The 22,703-nt window shown below is 64.2% G+C and overlaps 3 protein-coding genes across 8 annotated transcripts in view; 2 read left to right on the forward strand and 1 right to left on the reverse strand.

Moving 5' to 3' along the window:
* Positions 1-13,828, reverse strand: part of KCNT1 (potassium sodium-activated channel subfamily T member 1) — a 67,956-nt gene extending 54,128 nt beyond the window's left edge. For 3 of the 5 annotated variants that reach the window (XM_067040287.1, XM_067040281.1, XM_067040280.1), the window contains exon 1: positions 3,600-3,769. In XM_067040287.1, coding sequence (XP_066896388.1) covers positions 3,600-3,694 — 95 coding nt within the window. In that variant the 5' untranslated portion in view covers positions 3,695-3,769. Of the gene's footprint in view, positions 1-3,599; positions 3,770-13,664 lie in introns of those variants that run through there. The other 2 variants (XM_067040286.1, XM_067040285.1) reach the window with 2 other exon arrangements.
* RPL7A (ribosomal protein L7a) overlaps positions 1-22,703 on the forward strand; it is a 187,105-nt gene that overhangs the window by 114,514 nt on the left and 49,888 nt on the right. The gene's annotated exons all lie outside the window — the stretch shown is intronic.
* On the forward strand, positions 17,672-22,658 carry SOHLH1 (spermatogenesis and oogenesis specific basic helix-loop-helix 1). Of its 2 annotated transcripts, XM_059072341.2 has the most exons (8): positions 17,672-17,736; positions 18,062-18,196; positions 18,632-18,779; positions 19,262-19,365; positions 19,454-19,497; positions 20,138-20,324; positions 20,814-20,884; positions 21,504-22,658. In XM_059072341.2, exons 1-8 carry the CDS (start codon positions 17,672-17,674, stop codon positions 21,719-21,721), a joined length of 972 nt encoding a protein of 323 aa, XP_058928324.1. In that variant the 3' UTR covers positions 21,722-22,658. The 2 variants fall into 2 exon arrangements, with proteins under 2 accessions (XP_058928324.1, XP_066896431.1); XM_067040330.1 differs by lacking the exon at positions 17,672-17,736 and having other exon boundaries at positions 17,985-18,196.

Below are 22,703 nucleotides of genomic sequence, written 5' to 3' on the forward strand. Positions count from 1 at the left end.
TGGGCGACACGTCCCCCGCACCCCAGCACCATCCGGTTCTATTCTGCATGGAACTGAAGGTGGCAGGGGACCCCCGACCTGCCTGGGCCCCACCAGCCCGGGCCACCGCCATTCCCCAGGTGGGCCGTGTCCTCCAAGGTCTTCAGGTCTGTGATGGACACAGGCCCCTGGCCAGGGCGGGGCAAGAAGGCCAGGATGGGGCCGGGATCCCACCTTGCCCCATCCTGGCCGCGGCTGAGCCGAAGGCAGGCCCTGGCAATTTAAAGGTAACACCGGGGGCTTGAACTCGGCCCCCGCGCGGATAGAACCCAGGGGACCACGGGGGACTGGGCCTGCTCCAAAGGCACCTCTCTGAGCCCTGCCTGCCCCTCCCGGAGCCCAGCCCAGCGCTCAGAGGGTCCAGCCCTGGGGGCCATGGCTGCCAACAGTGGCTCCTGCGGGGCAGGGCAGGGGTCTGTCCTCAGGGCGCCCCCCGCAGCGCAGGCCTGCCTCCCCACTTCTCGGCTTGCTGGGTGAAACAACATCCCACAGAAGCAGCCAGGCTCCGTCCTCTGTTGCCGCGAGAACTTAGGGAAACAGGGAACAGGGCCCTTCTGGGCAGCGCACTAACCCCTGGAGGCCCGGCCTCCTCACCTCTCGGCGGCTGCGCTGCCCCGGAGCCCCCAGAGGGGCGCACACACCTCCCCACCCCCCACCCCGTCCTCCACTAGATGCCTGGGAGCGAGGTGGGCAGGGACCCTGACGTCACCTCCCACTGCGGGCTGGGTCCCGGCCGGACAGGCAGCTGGGGAAAGCAGCTGGTCCCCGGCACGCAGGCCAGGAGAACACCTGGCCGGGCCTTCTCTTCACCTGTGGCTCCGCCCACCCCAGCCTCTGGCTGGTTCTACTCCTCGTGGGAGACGAGCCTGTGGTGGGACGGCCCGTGTCCCCCGCACCGCAGTGCAGAGAGGGTGTGAGGTGTGGTGGAGCCCTGAGACCTGGCCACAGGCAGTGACGAGGGTCCCCTAGGACCCTGGCTGCCCCTGAAGGTGAGCCAGTCCTGGCTCTGCCTGCCTCCTCGCTGCCCCCCCGCCGCAAGAGGGCTGGCCAGCAGTCGCCTTCGCTCACGTGGGCTCAGCAACCCCCCCCCCAAGGCCACTGTGTGTGAGGCTGTGGTGACTCATGGCTGTGGCTTTATTTCCCTGGAGAACAGGAAGCCCACAGCCCTGGCCGCCTACCCACAGCCTGCCGGGAGTAGGGCAGCAGCGCCCCCGCTCACCCCCCAGAGGCCGTCCCGGGGCGCGTGAGCGGGGCTGGAAAGGAGCGCAGGCAGCAGGGACCCAGGAGCGCGTGGCGGGAGGGCAAGCACAGCTCTTGCTCCCGGACTCACAACGCCCCCTCTGCAGTGCCGATTTGCCCAGGCCACCGGCCCTTCCTCCTGCAGCCCCAGGACCCCGGCCCTGGCCCAGCCCAGGCTCTGTGGGACTGTCCCCGGGGCACAGGGAAGCACTGGCTGAGTGCACAGGGCCCTGCTGGTGGGGCAGGCTGGCCTCCTTGGCCTCCAGCCTCTCGGGCCCTCCGGCCGCCCCGCAGCCTCGCAGCCCCGGCACCTGCTCCCTTCCCTCACCCGACGTACAGACACATCCTTACCACCTCTCCGCACGGGCGGCGCAGGGTCTCCATGCCTGCCTGGGGACCACGGGGGCCTGTCCTCTGGAGGACTCCCCCCGCCCCCCCCCCCCCAGCTCATCTCTGAACGCCATGAGCGCACAGCACAAAGTCCCTGGGCCTGTAGCACACAGAACACTGTCCCCCTGAAAACAAGGCCGAGGAGAACAGAGACTGGGGGGTTGCCAGGAGCCGCAGGGCAGTTAATGCTCACGGGTATAAGGTTTCCATCTGGGCTGATGGAACGCTCTGGAACTACATAGTGGTGATGATGTATGTGTAGCAAACGTCACTTTATATTTTAGGTTTTGTATACTTTACCACAATAAAAAAAACCCAAGCCACAGGCTCCAGAGCACGGTGGAGGATTCAGTGCCAGCTTCCCATTTCCCAGGGGACGGGGACAGTTCCCTCCAGGCAGACACACACCACCCTTGGCTGACAGCAAGGACCTGCCATCCACTCCTAAAATCTAAGGGATGTGTCACTGCAATTACATCAGCTGCAGTCACTGGCATTTCTGGAGCATTTGGAGGCACCAAGGCTCACTTGGGGAGATGGATGCCGTTTCTTGCCCGCCTCTGAAAGAACCTCTGGGGCTGCTGTTATCGAGAATTCAGCAAGTCCCAGCAGAGCAGGCAGTGAGGGGCTGGTGCTGACTTAGGAAGGTGCTGAGCTCACATTTGGCTTAGAGAAGCACCCAGCCTTGCCCTTCTCTGCCTCTACCCACCCAGGTAGCTAAATGAGCTCTTCACCTGGGTGTGTGTTTTCGGGTGGGTTTATCTATCACCACAGCACTCAGTCCAACAAGACAAAACCACACGGCCTCAATGTGCCTCTCTGCTGGGCTTGCACCCTCGGTTCTATGTGGCTGAGGACCTTGGGTTCCATCTCTCCTCCCGATTCTACCTGGAGAGTGCAACTGAACGCTATGGGAGGTCTGGAAGGATGTTGTTTCCGGCAGGCAGAATGGATTTTAAACTCACTTTCCACAAGCCTCACACACAGCCCTTACATGCCGGCCTCCTTCACAAGCACGATTTCTTTCCCAGCTGCAGCTTCAACAGTGGATTATCCTGAGAGCCTGATCTGTGCCCTGACAAATGTCAACCTCATGGACTTCAAGCGCTAAATTGAATAATTGCACTGTTGGGACAACTGCAGATTCACGAGCCCAGTTCAGGGCTGGGTGGGGAAGGAGACCCGCAGATACCAGGGCCCCTCCCCCAACACGCTGCAAGGGAAGTGGTTCTGGTTCGAAGTCCCACAGGCTCCAGCATGAGTCCCTGCACGCATAAAAGCACTTCCCCTGAGGCTGACAGAGCTATAGTGCTGGGTGTTTACTGAGACAGCTATTTGGGGAAAGGGCAGAGAAAAGCAACATTTCTCCCAGCTTCCTGCCAGCCTCCCCAGCACATGAATTATTTCCAAGGGCTCATTTTGCTGGTCCTTTGCCAAAAGACTCAAGTTTATTTTGCTTTTTGCCCCCCAGGAGAATCTGAGGTGAGGGGATGTTGTCATCCCTGGTAAGTGACCACAACATGAACTTGAAGGACACCATCCCTTAATTAATAATAAATGACCACAGCCAGCGTCTGTAGGACGCCAGCCCTCAGCCAGCCTGCGGGGCTTCGCTACGTGGCGCTTCCGGCCCTGGCTCGTGCCCAAAATCAGCAGAGCTGCCAGCGGGACTGGGGGCCTGTGGGCAGAGCCAGGGAGGCTGGCCCGGGGATTGGCCTCTGGGGAGACTCCCCAGCCCAGAGCCTCCCGTCCCAGCCTCCACGCTCCTCCCGGGAAAATGCTTCCCCCCTCCACCCCCCCAACTTCGCTGGGTCCCGGAAACCCGGGAAAGTTGAAGGGCGCGGGCCCCAGACGCGCGGGCGCAGCGTTGGCCTTCAGCACCACGGACAACTCCGCGCGCCGGCTCCCCCCGCCCCCTCCCCGCGCCCTACCTGTCGTCGTTCTGGAAGGACTGGTCGCCCAGCAGCAGGTCCCGGAAGCGGTACCGCGGTGGCAAGGGCACCAGCTCCGAGTCCAGGTCGCTCATCTTGAGGCCGGCGGTGTCCAGGAGCGCGCCGTCCCCGCGGCCGCTGTCCCCGGCGCCGGGCTGCCTGCGGGCACACGCAGCGCCCCCTCAGCCTGCGCCCGCGCCCGCCGCGCAGAGCGGCCCCCGGCCAGCACAGCCCCCGCCGCCCCGCCGCCCCCGGCCCGCCCCGCCCCCCCCGAGCCCGGCCGCGCGCACAGCCCCGCCGCTGCGCCCACGGCTGCTGCCGGGCTGCGCGGCCCACTCCAAACAAAGCACCTCCAGGGCGCTGGGGAGGTTCACCGCCGCCGAGGTCGGGGGCAGCCACTCACACCGCCCCCGGTCCCACGGGGGCCGTGGAAGCCCTCCCGGCTCCCCCAACACAGACTTTGCCAGAGCTGGCCGCTCAGCCTTCCTCAGGGTCCAGAACACCTAGTTCCCCCTCAAAGACCCCCTTCCAGACCCTCAGGCTGCTGGGCTCGGGGGAAGTGACCAGGAGGCTTAAGAAGAGGTCCTCATCTGCAGCCTCCCTGGGGCCAAGCAGCTCAGGTCGGATCAGAGCCTGCGATCGGGTGTCAGCAGGGGAGGGCAGGATCCCTCTGAGCCCCTAGCTGCCCTTTGCCCAGTGTCACCAGGATTCTGGGGCCACAGAGACCCCTGTCCCAATCACCCGGCGATGGTACAGCAGGGGTCACACCCGGTAAACCGGGAGGGTCCCTGGCGGTCTGCAGCCTTCTGGGCCACCAACATTTGTCTTCCGGGGCTCCTTCCCCTTTCCTGCCCCCATTCCCACACCCAGGTGAGTTCTGGCTGCGGTTACCCTCACGCACCAAGGCTCCCAGTTTCCAGCGTCCAGGGCAGCAGCCCCCAGGGCCCTCTGGACGTCACAACAGGCCCTCTCTGCCCTCCAAGTCAGAGGCTTGCTAGCTACCCCGCCACAACACAGCGGTGCCGGAGGCGGCAGAGCAGCTGCACGTCGTTAACTAGTGCCGTGGGGACTCTCATTTCCATGGTGCACGTGGGCAGGGCGGGGCCCCGGCCACCAGCGCGGGTGGGCGTCAGGTCAGACTCCGGGGACTCCCGGCCCTTTGGCAACCACCTGACCTTCCAGGTTGGGTCCAGCCCAAGGCCACCCCTAGGTGCTGCCCCTCAGCGCCCGGTGGGACACTGGTGGGGAGGCAGGAATTATAATATCTCCCCACAGCCTCTGCCCGCTGGGCTGAGCCCTCACTCACTCTTCTAAGAGCCAAGACCCCGGGGTCGGGGAAGCAGCACATCAGCTGTGACCCTTCAGGGGTGGACCCGGGAATGGCCTCCTGGGCCCCTTCTCGGTCACCACAGGAGGCAGGGCAGATGAGCTGGGGCGGGGAGGTGGGTCCTCCCCACTGTCAGGCCCGTCCCCCCAAGGGACAGGAGTCGGAGAAGGACAGAGGAGCCCAGCTCAGCCTCTGGGCAGGTGCAGGGGTCTGCTGACCACACTCACTGCCACGCTGAAACACCACAGGCAGGCTGCGCGAGAGGCTGGGAGCCCAGGGCCACTCACCTGCGGGCGCTGTGGACCCCTCCTCTCCCTCCACAACCTGGGAAGGGCGGGCACGTTCCCTGGGCCCCCACCAAGGGCCTGGCCCACGCCTCCCGGCCCCCTGGACAAGCAGCAGGCAGGCGTCAGGCCCCCATCCCACGGCCATCGGCAGCTGCTCAGGGACCGTCCCGGGCCGAGGCCGCGAGTGACCACGTGGGCCCAACACGCCTGCGTGCTGTCCTCCCGGGTCTCGGGGTCAACCCCGAGGACCTGGCAGCATTTGAGAAATAACATTTCCTTAATTGCATCAGCGTGGCTGCATGTTTTTCCTTAGTCACAAGCTGCTGGGGCCGCGGGTAGGGGCACGCAGGCGGGGGAACCACATGGCCGGAGGTTGGGGGCTGCATCTTCTTGCTAAAAGCGTCTTTCAATGGCAGAACCCCAAGAGACTGCCGGCTCCCCGGGCGTGGCTGCCTCTGAGCCCCTCCCCACTCTGACCTGCTCTGGGTTTTCTCTCCTGGCCTCAAGGCCCGGACAAGGCAGGGCCCGTGGAAGCGCTCGGAACTCAGGGCCTCTGTTTGCTTCAGGGGGACACAGCGGGGGGAAGAAGTGCGCCAGGAGTCAGAAGGCCAGGCCCCTGCCCACACGCTGTGGCCTGGGGAGGATGACAAGGAATGCTACCCTCCTTCCCTGACGGTGCTGCTGGGACACCGGACGCTGGGGTGAGCACAGGGTGGAGAGCAGACACCCCACAGGCCTCCTGGCATCCTGCCTCGTTGCGCCAGCGGAGCCGAAAGCCCACATGAACCTGGGTGTTTGTTGTGCTGGCCGAGAACCAGGGCCCCAGGTCTCCTGGAATGGAGCCCCTTGTAGGAGGGATGTGGCTGAACAGCTGCTCCCCGTGTCGAGGGGGCTGCTTGGGGCCTCTCTCCAAGCCCAAAGCTTGTGTCACTGAGAGCCCTTGGGCATGCAGGAGTGGGGGGGGTCCCATCCTCCTCGCAGCTGAGATGGTGCAGGTGGCGCGAAAGCAAGGCCCCACCTCGGCCTCCTCGTCTCCCCTTCCTCCTCCCACCTCCCTGCGGGCCCAGAGGGGCCGGGAGGAAGTCTGGGAGCCCCAAACCACGCCCATTATCCTTTCTGTTCTGTGTGGTGGCCACGTGGAAGGATGGCCGATTTCTGTAAGAACTCAGTGCTTCGGGGGTGTAAAGAAGGCGTCCATCTTCCCGGCCCTCGCTTGCCCTCAGGACAAGGCGTGGAACTTCATCTGTGGGACTCACCAACCCCCTGCCGAGCCAGGGCAGAGCAGCCCCCTCCCAGGCAAGGCCGTGGGGACTCTCAGGGCCCGTCGGCGAAAACCCGCAGGACCACCAAGGGTCCTGATGACGGAGCGGGCTGGGTCCTGCCCCATTCGTCCATATGCTGGGTGGCCCCATGAAAGTCACTTCACCTCCCTGAGCCTCAGTTCCCTCATCTGTAAATGAATACCCCGAGGCCTTCTACCTTTAGCAGGTGATTGCAAAGATGCAAGGAGACAGCAAGGTTGAGGTGTGCAGCGTGGTATCTAGCACACGGGTGCGTAATCCACGTCCGTTTTTAAGTTGGGGCTGGTGAGCCAGCAGTTTGGCCAAATTCCAGTGGACAAAGGGCCTGACCCCAAGCGTCAGGTTCCTGGGATGGCCAGCTCTCCATCACGGTCTCCCCAGTTTGGCCGGAGGCCTCTTTGGGGGCTTAGACCCGGGATGCCGACCTACGGGATCCAACAAGGGAGGCTAAGGAGGAGAAAGGAAGCTAACGCCCGGCATACGCGGCGGGAAGTCATCTCCCAGTTTGGTGCACATGTGCTCGTGCGCCCTGACCCTCCGGGCCCAGGGGAGGGAGAGCCAGGACCTCGGCGCCCAGTACCAGCCGTGTGCCGGGCACTGTGACTGCAGCATGTGGCACAGGATCCCCAGAACCCTGCATGCAGCCAGGACTCCCCGTCCCTCCGATGGGAGGTGAGGACCTCTGGGCTCACACAGCCTAGGAAGAGGCCCGCAAGGTGGGGCGTGGGGAAGCCAGGTGTGCCTGACACGGAGCCGTCCTGTTTACCAGCAGCTGCGCTGCCTACAGGTGGCCACGGGGACCCCTCTGAGGGCCAGGACTCCTGCTTTCCTTTCCTCCCAAATCTGCCCCCTTTTTGGTGGTCAAGGAGTCAAGCACAGCTGAGGAGGGTAAAGTGGTCAACAGCCTGCTTCTCCCGCCAAAGGCCCCAGGCCCCAGTAGCTGCACAAGTTCTGCCACCTCAGTCAAACCATTCCAAAGCACAGAAAGAAACAGAAGCGACTTTGCTGATTTTCCTAAGATGACCTAATCCCATCACCCAAATCAAGTGCAGACAACACCGATGTATATATGAGGAGATCTCCCTTAACATTCTAAGCACAAAAATCCTAAGTAAACTGTTAGTAAACGGAACGCGGCAGTGCGTTACGACACCGCGCCAGCAACACCACACAGGATTCATCTAAAGAAGAGTGCGATATACTTCGCTACGCAAAGAAAGTAAAGGAGGGCTTCCCTGGTGGCGCAGTGGTTAAGAATCCGCCTGCCAATGCAGGGGACACGGGTTCGAGCCCTGGTCCAGGAAGATCCCACGTGCCGTGGAGCAACCAAGCCCAAGGGCCACGACTACTGAAGCCCGTGCGCCTAGAGCCCGTGTTCCGCAACAAGAAGCCACCGCAATGAGAGGCCCGCGCACAGCAACGAAGAGTAGCCCCTGCTCGCCGCAACTAGAGAAAGCCCACACGTAGCAACGAAGACCCAATGCAGCCAAAAATAAATAAACAAATAAATTTCTAGAAAAAAGAAAGAAATTAAAGGAGAAAATCCATATGATCTCATGAGTAGATACAGATAAAAGATTTGTTAAGACCCCCAAAATCCACTAATACATTAGATATAGGGGGAGACGTCCCTAATTTGATTAAAAACAACCAAAAAAATCCAGGCAATGGTGGAATCCTGGAGGCCCTCCCGCTCCAGCTGGGAACACAGGTCTGCCCACCGTGATGGGCGTCCTCGGCTCCCACTGAGACAAAGCAAAGAGTAAGAGGAGGAAGAGATGCGGCTGTCGTTGTCCGCAGCAGGCATCGCCGTTTGCCAAGAAAACCCAAGAGAATCAGGTGAAACCTACTAGAACAAATGAGAGCATCTAACGGGGTCGCACTAACCGAAGGCAGGCGTGCCAAGGCGGTGGCATCGTCACGGGACGGAGGGCCTGCTCACGGCAGCCGTGCAAACTCAGGAACCAGGGCCCCACTTGCCACCGGCCTCCAGGACCCCTCGGAGCGACGGCCCGCCGCTCTCCGGCGCTCTCACTGACGGCAGGACGGGGTCGTGGTCCCAGGGCTCAACAACTCTCCTCCAGAGGAAGGGGCAAAGCTGATCAGCTCCCGTCAACGCACACGCTCACCTTCTCAGAACCCGTTTCCAAGATTCACGCTGAAGGATAAATACGCAAGACCTGCCAGGACGGGTGTGAGAGAAAAACAGAGAAGGGACGGGCCTTGCCAGCTGTCAGGGCTAATTTATAGCTCCAGCAAGGGGATCTCTAGGGCGTGGTATGAGAGAGAACACAGAGCAGGGGAATTCAGGAGAGAAAGGAGGCCTCGGGAGGGACATCAGTAATTCAGTGTTGGCGTTGGAATGAGAGCAGCCCAACCCATCCTCAGGGCCTCTCACGGGATGCTCTCGACATCCTGTGTGGTGGGAATGGCATCCCTCCAATGTGCTGATGGGGAAACGGACGCCACAGAACTGAAGTAACTCAGCTACCTGGGCAGGGCCGGGGCCGGAGCTCAGGTACTCTCTCAGTGGCTACGCCGTCCTGCCGCGGGCCTTCCGTCAGCTAAAGAAAGACCCCGGCTCACAGCCCCCAAATGAGGAGGAGCCTGGAAGAGAACGCAGGGCAAAGATGCTTGGGGTCGAGAAGGCTTCTCGTTTAGCAGGACAGACATATAAATGCTTCCACGTGGGAACAAGACACTTTTGTTTAAAGACACGCTGAAGAAAGGGAAGCACACTGAAAGAAATCAGGTCAGTGCAAGGATGCCTCAAGTCACGCAGGAAAGACAAACAGACGGGCAGAAGATGGCAAAAGATGAACGAACAGCAGCTCGAAGAGAAAACAAAACAAAAAATTCAATCGACACACATGTGAAGGACCTCCTGCCTCCCTGGCCATTAGGGAGACAGCCCAGCAAGTACCATGATGTGAGGGGGGCTCTCTGACCCCGAGCCTCCAGCTGGGACACCCTCATCTGTGCCTAGGATGCTGGGCACAGACCCTAGCCTCACGATGACCCTGCAGACAGCTCGGACGTCCGCTACACGGGACATGCTGCGCTGTGAACACGCAGATCCCAGTGACCCGAGTGGACACGTCTCTACAAAAGAACAGCCCTTTCAAAGGATCCCACTTAGGTTAAAAACTAAACACAATCTGCTCGAGAGGACCCCAGTGAGACGGGGCTTTCTCCGGCTGCCTGGCTCATACCAGGTGTGCAGGATGTCCCCACCTCACGGTGACAGTTCGGCGGAGGGGTGTGTGTGTGTGTGAATGGTGGGCTAAGGGCTGTGCCTCATCCTTGGTGCTACACCAGGAGACATACTGGGCAAGACTTGAGTTACTGGACATGAGAAGCGCCAGGGACGACTTGCCTATCCCCACGCATCACCGGGCCGGAGCCGCAGCCGCAGCCCTCGTCCTGGGCCCAGCCGTGGGCAGGTCTCTGGGGAGCAAGGGCCTATGACATCCTGGGAAAACGTCCCTTCTCCCCCCAAGGCTCCTTCGTAAAGGAGTCCAGATTGCTTGCAATGCTCAAGCCAACCCGGAGTAGGACTCAGGGACACCCCCTTTGCCTCAAAGACATGCTCCCTCTCCCAAGGTGCATTCTTCAATAGCTCACACTCGGTTCAAAATTTCCAAGGAAACTGAAGACCTATGACTGACAGAGGAACGGGGGAACGTGTGCACGTGTGTGCACACGTGAGGGTACGCACGGACCTGTGCGTGCCTGCGTGCACACAGGCGTGTATGTATGTATGCACAATGCACACGCACGCACATCCCTGCCCAGCGCCCCGCAGGAGCGTCCTGCAGACGTCACAGCACCAGCAGGGTCGGGGAGCAGTCAGCCGAGCGCTGGGCTGGCTGCCTGGGCAAAGCAGAAAGCCGCTGGGTCTCCCTGCTGACCGCCGACAGGAAAGCTAAGTGTTCCCTTCCCACCGTAATAAAAAAGCCAGAGCTGCTCAACCTGCCTAGAGCTGGTGGGTGCGCATCCCTGGGGAAGGACCACCCTCTCCCTAGGGGAGGAGCCTGAGTCAGCGCCGTGGACGGCTGCTCACCGCCGTCTCCAAGCTGCACCAAATCCCAAAGGGAAAGCTCAGAACACGTCGTTGAGCCAAATTCAAGCTGGAGGAGCTATCGAAACAGACACTTCATAGCAGCTCCACACCCCCCCACCCTCCCGGCACAAAGCCAGCCCAGACGACAGGGAGGAGGGGCCTGGTAGCCATGTGGGCACGGGGCCTTGGGCGTGGCCACGGGGGCGCCATCACCACCCCTGGCCTTTCCCAAGCCGTGGGCCCGCCCCCCGGACACAGGGGAGGCAGAAGCCACGGGGATTGCAGTTCCCACCCTACCCGGCCACCCACCTGGGCTTGGATCTACCTCTGCGGAGTGCCCTGCTGTACGCCCCCGCGGGGGACGCAGCGGGCCCGGGTCCCTCAGTGCCGGGCAGCGAGCCCACGTCCAGATCGCAGACCCAGCACTCACCCCCTGGGAGCCCGTCCCCTGGCTGGGTGCGTGGTGACCACTGGGAGGTGCCGGGGGAGGCCTGGGCCGAGCTGCGGGGGGCTGAGGCAGAAGGCTGCCCTGTGTGCCCCACTCCCACGGCCGTGGGACTGGGATACCGCCGTGTCCCTGCTCAGCCGCCAGGCTCCAAGGGCTGGCACGGCCTGCAGGGGCACTCTGGGCCTTGTCTGGAAGCTGAGGCCCAGGTGGGGACAGCCTGCCCACACCTCACAGCCGGCAGATCCCTCTCCTTAGAGCCTCATGTCCCGGAGAATCCAACTCCCTGGCTGGCTTCCTGGCCCTTTGTCCTGTAACATCTGCCAATAGCTCCAGGCTCACCTCTCCCAACAACCGAGGGGCCCCACGTCTGCCAGGTGGGGTGAAATTCCGCACTCGCCTGGCACCTGGGGCCTCTGTCCCTGGCTTAAGACTCTGAGCCCTTCCCAAGGCCAGACGCCTGCTAAGAGGCGTCCAGCAGTGGCCTCTGGCCCAACATCCAGGGTCTCTGGAGATCGCTGAAGGCTCGCGTGGGGCCTACCCCAGGGGCAGGAGGCTGTCCTGCGGGCAGGAGGGGGGTTTCTGGTCACGTCATCGTCAACGTGCAGGGCAGCACCCCAGGCCCCCAAGGCTGGCACTGCAGGGTGGCCTCCAGGGCTCACTGCCCCATGCGGGACAAGCTGGCTACAGCAAGAGAGACTGCACAAGGGACCCCTGAACACACCCCCTGTGGGAAGTCTAAACCGCAGAGCAGACCCCTTCGGAAAGGCCCTTCCAGGAACCCCAGCCCGGAGCTGGCTTACTGACCCTGCCTTGTCCTCTGCAAATGGTTTAAACTTGCCAGCATCTAGTACGGGCCTCGGGTAGGGGCCAGGCCTCCCCATCCTCAAGCACGGTAGGAGGAAGAGGTTTTGGTGAACGTGGGTGGCCCATCCGCACACACAGCCCACAGAGTTCCCACGACTTCTTTAAAATCGCCTGTGTCATCAGGAGCTGCTCCTGGGCCAGCACCTGTCTCGGGGCTCCACCCAGAGGCTCCACACACCCGGGCACGGCTTGCAAATCCCCACATCCTCGGGGACCGAAGGAGAAGCCTCAGGGGAGAGTTCATGGTTCAGTCACGAAACCCTCTAACAAAGCACGACCCCTGCTGAAGCACGGTCGTGCCAGGTAACTCGGGATTGGTCAGACACATGGACAGGCTGGGACACCCGCGTGAACTGTGGACGGAGCCCGCACGAGCGCACAGATGACACCCACAGACCCGCGCTGGACGCAAGCCGAGCTCCGAGCGGGTACCCCATCCCATCCTCTGCGCACTCACCTCTATCCTCCCAAGCTGTGGCCGTAGCCACCCCGGGCCGAGGGCAGACCCCCAAGTTCCCTGCAGCCCCCAGACCAGGAAGCTGTCCCTCCTGCCAGACAGGACTGGCTTGTACCTCGGGCCTTGTGAAGCTTTTCCCACGGAGCCTGGGCCACTTCCTGCTGCCCCGCAGGCACCGCTCCCTGACATGGGCCAGGAGGGCTGGCCGTGCCACCCTGACCCTTGACGTGTGGCTGGAAGCTTCCCCTCCTCAGCCGGGTCCCTCACCAGGAATGGCCCTTAAAGACCATTCGCTCTACCACTCACTTGACAAGCTGGGAAGCCAAGTCCCACAAGGAAACAGCCAGAGCAGCTGGCCTTGAACCCCGGCCTCCACCCCTTCTCTGGCCTTAGAACAGCTGACTGAGCGGGACCCAGAGTCCAAGGTTCTGCCCAGCCAGGGAGGGTCACACAGGGCAGCGGCTGTGGGTGACCTGGAGTCTGGCTCCTGGCACAAGGTGAGGGGCAGACGTGTGTGCCTGTCCTCTGGTGGGGTGCGGAGAGAGTCCCGAGGACAGGGCCCTGGGGCAAACCCCCATCGGGACTGTCACCGCTAGGCCCTTCCTGGGACGTCCACCGGCACGGTGCCCTCTGTGCCAGTCGCCTGGACAGGCAGGAGCTTCGTGGCATCGTGGGACACGGCACGGGGAAGGTCGGCTCCCAGGCCACCTGAAAGCCCCTGTCAGTTCATTCTCTCCTCACACAGATGAATACACAGGGACCCTGAAAGACAAGTGACCAGCCGAAAATCACCAAGCGACTAGAACCCAGGACTCCTGCCCTTCATCTGACAGCCCACCTGCACTCCACACCCCAAACAAGGCTCTTCTTAGGAGGAGCTGCCCTTGAAAACCCACTTCTACCTGGGGAACCCTGGCCCCTGTGCCTCGCTGGGTACAGCGCTGCCACCCCCACGGGCTCCTCCCCCAGGCTTGATCAGAGAGGGGGCTGGGAGGCCAGCACAGCATCTGGCCCCTCTGGCATGCAGGGCACTCCAGCTTCCTGCCCGCAGGGTCTGCGCCTCCTGGTGCCTGGGAGATGCTCACAGCCCCGCATGTAAGAATGGCCACACTCTGGCCACCTGCTGGTCATCTGAGTAAATGCTCCCCTCACTGCGACCGGGTCCTGAAGGGCACCCCTGTTCCCCACGCTCCCCACGCTCCGGGCTCCTGGGGGGCAGGCAGTCCTGGGAAGTGGGGATTTGAGGATGAGGGGCCCTGGGGTGGCACGAGCCCCGTCCGGGGTCCCTCCACGTGGGGGAGGGCACTGCAGACCGTACCTGGCGGCGCATCGGCCGTCGTCGAACACGAAGGTCCGGTTGGTGTGGCCCCCGCCGCGCGCCCCCCTGTAAACACCCCCAGGGCTGCGCGCCCCGTCCGGGAGCGGCATTGGGCTGGCGGCGGCTGCGACTCGGAGCCGAGGAACAAACGAGTCGGGAGCGGTTGGCGACTTCTTCCCCCGCTTTGCCCTGAAATCACTTTTCTCTGATTACGGTGGGGGTGGGGAAAAAGGAGCCTGCTCCAGGGTCGGTTCCGGCGCCTGTGCGGGCGCGCCCCCTGCCGGCCGCGTCGGGAACCAGGCTGGGGACGGGCTGGGGGTCCGCCCGCATCCCACCCCAGGGACCCGCCTGCATCGCGACGCTCGGCGCCCCCGTAACCCCGGGAGACAGGACAGAGGCTCTTTAAAAGCTAGGAAACCCTAAGAGCGCCCCCGGGGGCAGGGGTGCATGGTGGGAGGGGCTCCCAGAGGGCTGGGGGGCCTCTGGGCGCTTCCTGTTTAAAGCGCGCGAGCACCGGCGATGGCGCCTGCGCTGCTCGATCCTGCCCTCGCTCTGAGCCGCTAGGAGGGGCGGCCGATCAGCACCTGCCCCGCCCCCACCCCCCCACGGCACCTGTCACTCCTGCAGAGACCTGCACCCAGACCCCGTCTGTCCGTCCTCGCGGCACACCTGGGAAGCCGCTGGGCCCGGAGAGGGAAGGGCGGTCGGACCCCTGGAGGCGTGAGTGACTGCACGCTGCCACCTGCTGCCACCGGCAACTCTGCCGCGCGCGCGCGCGCGGCCGCCCTGCTCTGCTCTCGCCCCAGCCCCACACGGAGCACCTGGCAAACAGGCAGGGGAGAGCCCGCAGACTGCTGCAACCCCACGACCCAAAGGAAGGCATCCAGGAAGAAGGGGGATCCGCTGGTAGGGCCCCCCGCCCCCGCAGGTAGAAGCCTCTGTTCTGTCCCCAGTGCTGGCCTGACCCCCAGTGAACCATAAGCGTGGCGGAAACACAGAGGAATAGACAGAGAGGGAAGGTAGGCGTCTCCCAAAGCAGGGCGAGGGACCGTGTCAGGCGGGGGTGGGGGTGCTGAGCCAGCATCAGCCGCGCACAGCTCATCTCACGGCCTGGGGCACCAACCCAGCCAGCCACCGCGGGGTGGTCAGTGCAGGGGCTGTCAGGGAGGAGCTGGGCCAGCTGATTTGGAAGGTGCATGGCATGTACTTCGTGGTCTTGACATCTGCAGCAAGTCTCAAGTCCCATCCCTGTTTACTTCCAGAAAACAGCAAGCTGAACACAGATACTTTGTGTGTGTGTGTGTGTTGGGGGGGAACCTGGCAAAAGCATGGCTTGCCCCCAAGTCCCCAGAAGGAGTGCAGCTTGTCCCCAGACTCATCAGCAGTCTTACGTCTTGGGGGCTTTCCCTACTTCCTCCTGCGAGGAGGATGTTTTGCTGCAAGAGTGCCGCCCACCTCTGGCCCCCAGCAGGTCTCTGCCCTCCCCCAGGGCTCCTGCCAGGGTGTGTCCATCTTGCGGGCCCCTTGGAGGTGCCCTCTGGCTGGTCAACGAGATGACTGGCATGCTGTCAGTGACGGGAAACTCTGGCAAGCCTGGTAACATCCCTGAGAGCTTCAGAGAAACCAAAACTTGGCCCCTCTCTACCACGTAGGAGCCAAGCCCCAGAACAATGGCGTGTCCATCCTTCCCCAACCAGGAGCAGGAAGGGGAGAGAGCCCCAGGCCCTGGCATCCAGCCTACCTGCTCCAGCAAGGCAGCCCGGCAGACGGGATCTCTCCTCCAAAGCTCCCCACTGTGCCCCTGGACACCCGGGCCAACGTGCTCTGGGGGGTCTGCTCTGGCACTGCCCTCTCTTGGGCACTGGGGACCCTCCCAGGGCAAGGAGCCGGGCTTCTCATACCTCCCGTAAATGCCGGGCCGTACGTGCTGGCAGAACCGGCCAACCTCAGCCTTTCTTGGACTCAACACAGAAGCCAGGCTGTGGGGTGAGCAGGACCGGGCAGCAGGGGCCCCGGAGCGCCCCCTTCTGTCGGGAGTGCTGGCCCAGCACAGGGGCCCTGGCATCCTTGCTCCCCGACCTGACCTCAGGCCCACCACCCATCCTCACAGCATCACCCTCGAGCACAATGCGACTTCTGTCCCCTGCCCAGCCCTCCCTTTATCCCAGGCCCGGCCTCCTGGGGTTCTGCCGCCTCTCCTGCGTGGCCTGACCCCATGTGCCCCACGTTACTGCCCCCGCCAGTCCCCCAGCATCCGACATGCGGCCCCAGCCTGGGCTGGCCGGCCCCTCCCCCACGCCGCCTTCAGGACTCGGAGCTGAGCAGAGTGGAGACGTGGGCCCAAGCCCTCAAATGGCAGCACCTCCCACGGCTCCCACCCGCAGCCCTGAGCCCCTTCTCGGTTGGAGACAGGTGTCCTGCCTCCCCGGGGGCAGGGGCTCTGCTCTGTCACCTGGCTCGGTCCCAGGCCCAGCTCCCGGGGCGCACTTCGCCCACCGCAGTGACACCTGCCCCAGCTCGCTCTTGCCTCGCCTCCCCGTGAACTCCCCCAGCAACTGGCCCCCATGCCCACAGCAGCCCACAGCACCGCTCTGCGTCCTCCTGACTGAAACACAGCTTTAGTACTCTGCCCTCCCCTTAAAGGTGCACCTCCCTGAAAAAGGACCAGTCTCCACTTTCCCCTTCCTCCCTCCCTCCCTCCATCACTCCTCCAACAAAGCCCTGGTGCGTGGGCTTCACGTCCAGCACTGGGACGGCCCCTGCAGACCCGACGAGGTGAGCACAGACCTGCAACCACTCACACTGAGCACTAAAAGCGGGCAGTGAGGTTTTTTGGGAGCCCCCTGCCCAGACCCTGCTGGAGACGGGGGCTTCGTGGAGTGAGTCTGCAGCTGGGGGCGGGGCGGGGAGGAAGAGCAGGAGCGAAGGCCTCTGTGAGGGCAGAGCCAGGGCTCAGCGCCGAGAACGAAGGTCCGGGCCTGGGGCAGGCAGAGGGCAGGGCTGGGAGAGGCAGGAAGGCCAGCCAGCCTTCAGGCAAGCCCGGGTGCTAGGGAAGGCACCGAGAGTGCGTGGGGTGGGAGGCAGGGCTGGGAGGCATCGGCACGCCTCCTGGCTCCTGAGTGGGCGGTGGCACTGGCTTAGGCAGAGCATCCCCTGGAAGAGGATGCCATCTGGGGGACGGGCACAAGTGAACCTCGGACCTGCAGGCCCTCAGAGGCAGGTGGGGCCCCTCTGGTCATCCTTAACCAGCCGGAGTCCCACAGATCTTGGCTGACCAGCCTCCCCGCTCCCATCTCAGCTCCCCTACCTGGGCCTCAGCGTCCCCCGCGGGCCACACTGATCCTGAAACCTCCTCCCACACCTGTAGCTCGCCGGCCCCTCTGCCCTCAGGTAAGACCAACTCCTCCTGCCACAGAGGGGATCCTACCTGCCCATGTCACCCATGTGCCAGCCCAGGGAACCGCCTGGGCTCGTGTTGTTTCCTGCTTGGGACGCTGCCCAGCTCGGTCCTGAGGACACCCTCCTGCCCCTCCCTCCACAGATTCGTCGTCTACTTGGCCCTCCAGTCGTGAGACCTTTGAGGGTAGTGCCCAGCTCGGGGCTGGCACCCGGGGGCGCCCGCGGTGGGTAGGTGAGGGGAGACCCCACTGAGCGGGAGCTGGGCCGACCACCCGGAAGGAGTGGAAGAGGACCACCTACTTTGACAACCTACCCTACAGGCGCGGCTGCTTTCTGGCAACTTCTCGGCGGCGGCGGCGGCGGCGAGAGTAGCTTCACTGCACGCGGGCGTGGGGCGGGGCAGAGCGCACGTGAGGGAGGAAGGGAGCGTGGGGGCGGGGCGCGCGCGGGGCGGGCCAGGTGCTGCCTGGGAGGGAAGCACGTGGGGGTGGGCCGCGTGCACGTGAGGGGGAGGGGCCGCAGGACGGCATGCGCAGGGCGGGGCGCACGTGCGGGCCCGAGGGCCCGAGCGCGTTCTTGCTCTCTCCACTAGCTCGAGCGGCGTGCCAATGGCGTTCAGGGGTCGTGCGTCAGACGCTGGGCTTCCCGGAGTCCCCAGCTCCGAGGGGTGCAGGTGAGAATGGGGGGGGTGCCGGAGGGGGTCAGCTGGAACGCCTCTGGCCGGGGGTGCTCGGGGTGTCCAGACCTGGCGCTTCTATCCAATTCAAATGCACCGAGCCCCCGTCCCCACCCAGCATGGCCCCCCTGGGGCAGAACCCCAACCCCCGGCCCTTGCGGGGAAAGAGGGAGGGGTGCCAAGAGGTAGGGCCCAGGGCCGTGTTTCTGGGCGACTCAGGCCTTGTCCTGCGCCCGCCTCCCAAGATGTCCATCACCGCCTCGGGGCTCCGGGGACGTTTTCTGGGATCACAGAGCCCGGCGCTCTTGTTTTTTCTCGGCAGCGGCCCTTTCCTGTTTGGTACCCAGTTATGCTGCTTGGATCTCGGCCAGGGCTCAGGCCGTGCCGGGGCCCCTGCGGTGGCGAAGGGCCCCGTCTCCAGCCTCCCGCGGAACGTGCTCAGCGAGAGGGAGCGCAGGTGGGGGCCGCGCAGTGGGGGCGGGGGTCAGAGGAGGTCAGGTTTGTGCCAGCGAGCTGGTTTCAGGTGGCTGGGACAGGCTCGTGCCATCTGTCTGGTAAGGGAACGCTTAACACATCCCCGAGGTGAATATAACACATGCTGTTGGGGGGTGGGGGTCCCAGGGGCCTCCGTTGCAGCCCTTTCTTTGACCTGAAGTCTTGGGCATCTCGAGGTTGTGCATGTGCAGCCGACACCCCCAGGCAGTGACGGTGCAGGCTGGGCTGTAGCCTGCGGCAAACGCCTGGATAGCCTGCAGCTTGGGGTCCGGGGCCCTGGGCCGGTGTGTGTGCTGACATGACCCCTGAAGGGCTCAGGGGGCTCTGGTGGCCGCAGTGCTTTTCCCTGGTCAAGGCCACACTGCCCCATGGTTGGCGGTCACTTCCCTGGAGGCAGGAAGCGGATCTCCTTGAGCTGTGAGCGCCTGCGGGCCCTGCTGCCCCACTTCGACGGCCGGCGGGAGGACATGGCCTCGGTCCTGGAGATGTCGGTGCAGTTCCTGCGGCTCGCTAGCACGCTGGTGCCTGGCTGGGAGAAGCAAGCTGTGAGTTGTCCTGCGGCAGCCCGCTCAGCCCTCTGGGGAGGAGCCATGGGCACCCCCCCACACACCCCCTGGGCAGCTCTGGCCACCCGGCTGCCTGGCTCCCCTCCTCCTTGCACTGCCAGGGCTGACGCATTTCTGGCAGGCACGCCTCCATTTGTGCACCGCGCCTCCTCCGGGAGCCCCGGGGACAAGCTGCGGCCTCCATTTATGTTTCTTGTACTCTTGCCCGTGGTGCCAAGGCCGGTAGGGGTAAAAGGCCCATTGCTGTGAGGTCCCCGGGCGGGCGTGGCCTTCAGCCTCCCTCCCTCCCCCACCCCCCAGTCTTGAGGACACGGTCTGCGCGCAGGGAGGACCTCTGGGACCCTAGGCAGGCAGGGTGGCCAGTGATGGACCACAACCTGCTTTTCTGTGGGTTTGCCCGTTGATGGTGTCTGTTGCGTTTCTTGTGTTGATTTCCCTTTTTGCTTCTTGCTTCTTCAAAGGAGACGTGGCACGCGTGGCGGAAGGACGTTTTGCAGCTGGCCCTGGCGAGGCAGACCCCAGCAGGTGCCCTGGACCCCGGCGCGGGAACGTACAGCGTGGCCACGTTAGTGTCCCGGTGGGGCCGGGGGAGTCCCGGGCACGGTGTGTGCAGGCCGTTCAGAGGTGTCTCCTTCTGTCTTTGCCTGGTTCAGGCAGCAGGCCTCCCCGAGCTGCGCGGCTGCGGGTGTGGACGACGGTAAGGCCCCGGTGGGGGTGGCCGCGGTGCTGGGTGGGCTGCCGGCCCTGCCTGGTGAGCAAGAGCGGGTCCTTGTCCTCCCACCGTGCCGCCCCCGACGAGGCCCCCGAGGCGGCGTGACGACCGCGCTCCCCTCGTGCTGGATGCCTGCGGCGGCTGTTGGTCACTGCTTGGACCACGGCTGCCAGCCCCCGGGGGCCACGGGAGGCGAGCCTGTGCCTTCCCCCGCCCCTGGCGTGCCTGTCGAGGCGGGGAGGGGGTCTTGCTGTCGCCAGGGCCGGCAGCAGAGCTGGGCCCCCCAGAGGAGGTCGGGGATCACACAGCAGGGTGGTCTGAGGGTGGAGTCCTTGGTCAGGAATCACAGGGATGGAGGGAGAGGTGGTAGCGTGAGGGTCCCCGGGTCTGAGTCCCCCACGGTCGACCTGAGGCCGAGTCGGCATCTCCACCAGGAAGCCTCCCTGGCCCCAGGTGTCACGTGCCTCATCTCTGGGCATTTTTCTTCTCCGGGTTACTTGTTGGCTTTTTGCTCCTGAAATTCACGTGTTCCCTATGCAGGACACAGTGGGTAGGGACTCAGGTCTTCAGGGGAGGGCTGCTCTTCAGGTGGGGAGGGCTGACACACGCCCCGCTTCCCTCATAGAGCCGCCCAGCCTGGTGCCCCGGTCTCCAGGCCTGAGTCCCTCCAGGGCCCTGAGGCCGCCCCTGCTGTGGTCTCCCCGCTCGCGGCAGCCACCCTCCCCGCTGGTGAGCGAAGAGTCTCAGAGCTGCTTGGGCCAGGCTGGGTCCCCAGGTCGAGGGACTGACAAGGCCGTAATGCTGGATGCCAGGTGGGTGTCCCAGTGGTGTGTGCATGACCCGCTACATGCCTCCTCCCAGCCCTGCCCGAGCTGTGCCTGGACCCACCGCCCGGGACGTGTCTGCCCCTCGCATCCTTGGTGTCCTGCCTGGATGGCCCAGGCCGCTGGCCCAGTCCTGGAGTAGCCAGACCCTGCCGTGTGGCTTTCTAACGTGTTTCTGGAAACGTTGTTGTCTCCTTGCTGGTCGTCTGTCTGGGTTGACAGCAAGTGAGTTTGTATCTTGCGAGCTCTGCCAGCCGGGGCGAGGGCCGGGAGCTGCTGCGGCCGGAGGGGAAGCAGCAACGGGCCGGGCTGGCTCCGGGCAGGCAGGAGGCTGGGCTCGGGGTCCGCCCGGGAGGGAGCACCCCGTCTGTCCCTGAACCCAAAGCTGCCTTCCAGGGCCCATGCTCTTCTCTCGAGGTGCAAGGCCTGGGGTCCACCTGGGGTGACTCAGGGTGAGGGCGTCCTTGTTGCACCCAGGGCTGTGTCGGGGTGTGACGTCGAAGACGGGTCGTCCTTTCTGCTGACTGCCAGTCCTGACTGGTGGCTTGGTGAGTGGGACACGCTCGGCCTGGGCCACCTTCTCCCCTAACCCGGGACAGGCTTTGCCGTCTGGGTCGGTGCTGTTGCGGGCTGGGCGGGCAGCTGGGACTGTTGGGGAGATGGGACGGGGTTCCGCTTGCTGTGTGACACTGAGGTCCCAGCATCTGTCTCTGAGCTCCCGTTTCCTTCTCTGCTGGTGGTTTGGGGGACCACCGGTGGGGATGACGATTGGTGTGGGGGGAGTTACCTGGGAGCATGAGTGCGCAGCGACACGGGGCTGCTCGTGCACGGCTGCGAGGCGCTTTCAGAGCCCTCTCCGGACACCTTGTCCCCACAGAGGCTTCTGGATGTGTGACGAGTCCCGTCTCTGCAGGCTTTGGCATCACGGGGTGGGGGAGCCCCGGCCCGGTCCTGGCACTCCTGGGTCTCGAGCAGGGCCGGCAGGAGTGGGCCCACCCACCTGGTCAGGGGTCCTCTGTTCCCACCTCAAGGATGAGCAGAGAGCTTCCTGGTTGGGTGGGACAGATGGGCGGGCGGGTGGGGGTGGGGGGGCTTCTGCACACTGAGTCCCCTCTGCGTGCCCTGGGGTGCCTGCCTGCTCTGCTGACGTGTCCCGTCTGCTTCCAGGGTCCCTGGAGGGCAGAGGCAGCAGTGCCCGTTCTCGGGTCCCCACCAGGAGCAGCCCGCTGGACAGGGCAGAGCCCAGCTTCCTGGGCGACCATGAGCCCGGCTCCCAGGATCCCCCAGACGGGCCCCTGGAGTCCTGGAGCTCAGACGTGAGCTGCCCCAGCTCGGCCCTGCGGGACGACGTAGACAGCATCTTCCCCGACTTTTTTGCTTCCTGAGGGCCGGGTCGTGCCAGGCCGCGGGGCACGGGGCCTTTGCAGCAGCTCGCGCCGCACACTTGGGCATTGTATTTTGGGTTTGGGCTGCAGCTGTGCTCTAATTCCAGCGAGGCTGGCGGGGCTGTGCGGAGCAGAGGCTGAATATTAAAGAGGAAAAGCAGTTTTTCTGGGGGAAGCAAAACTTGTGTAGCTTTTGTGCAATTAACGCAATTCACTGGGCAGATGGCACCACTTCTGTTCGCGGTGCAGGCACCCCTGCCTGGGGAGTTGTTCTTATGATGTTCTTGGCCTGTGGGATCCCTGAATAACCCCGCCCTGGGGCTAGCGAGGGGAGGGGTCCACAGATGGGGACTTGTGTCCTTGGTCTGCTCCCCAAGAGGCAGGCGTGGGACCCAACTCTCCATGCCTGTGAGGCTGGTCTCAGGGGCCCCACACAGGTCCATCGGGGAGGCCTCTTTCCGGACCGGGTGGGGGGTGCCTGGGAGAGGAACCACCTCTGCCTTCGAGGTGGAGGCCTTCGTGTTCCCCGTGCAGGGTCCGTTGGGGGGCGTGGGGCAGAGGTCGCTTGGCTTTCGCGTCTGGACCCTCGGCTGCTCCCGTCCCCAGGGATGCGGGAGGCGTTGGCTTCCTGTGAGGACTGACCCTGCCTGAATCCCGTCACCTTTCGGTCCCAGCGAAGCTGGTGCCAGTCTCTGACCCAAGCTGGTCAGGGGCTCAGCCCCCACCCTGATCCCTGCTTGTCCCTTTCGGGAGCCCTGGGCAGCTTCACCCCAGCCCCCTGGGAGGGAGGCCCGGGAGCTGGGACTCAACTTGTTCAGAAGCCTGACCGAGACCCCCGGCGGGTGGATAGACCCACCCTGACCCTTAAACTCCCCACTTAGACCTTTAGAAGGCGAAGGGCAGGAAGGACCCCACCCCGGGTGGCAGGAGGGCTCACTTGTGCTGCTTCCAGCTTGTGAAGGGGGGGGTGCTCGGAGCTGGT

This window comes from Kogia breviceps, chromosome 8, assembly GCF_026419965.1.
Source record: "Kogia breviceps isolate mKogBre1 chromosome 8, mKogBre1 haplotype 1, whole genome shotgun sequence".
Taxonomy (NCBI): domain Eukaryota; kingdom Metazoa; phylum Chordata; class Mammalia; order Artiodactyla; family Physeteridae; genus Kogia; species Kogia breviceps.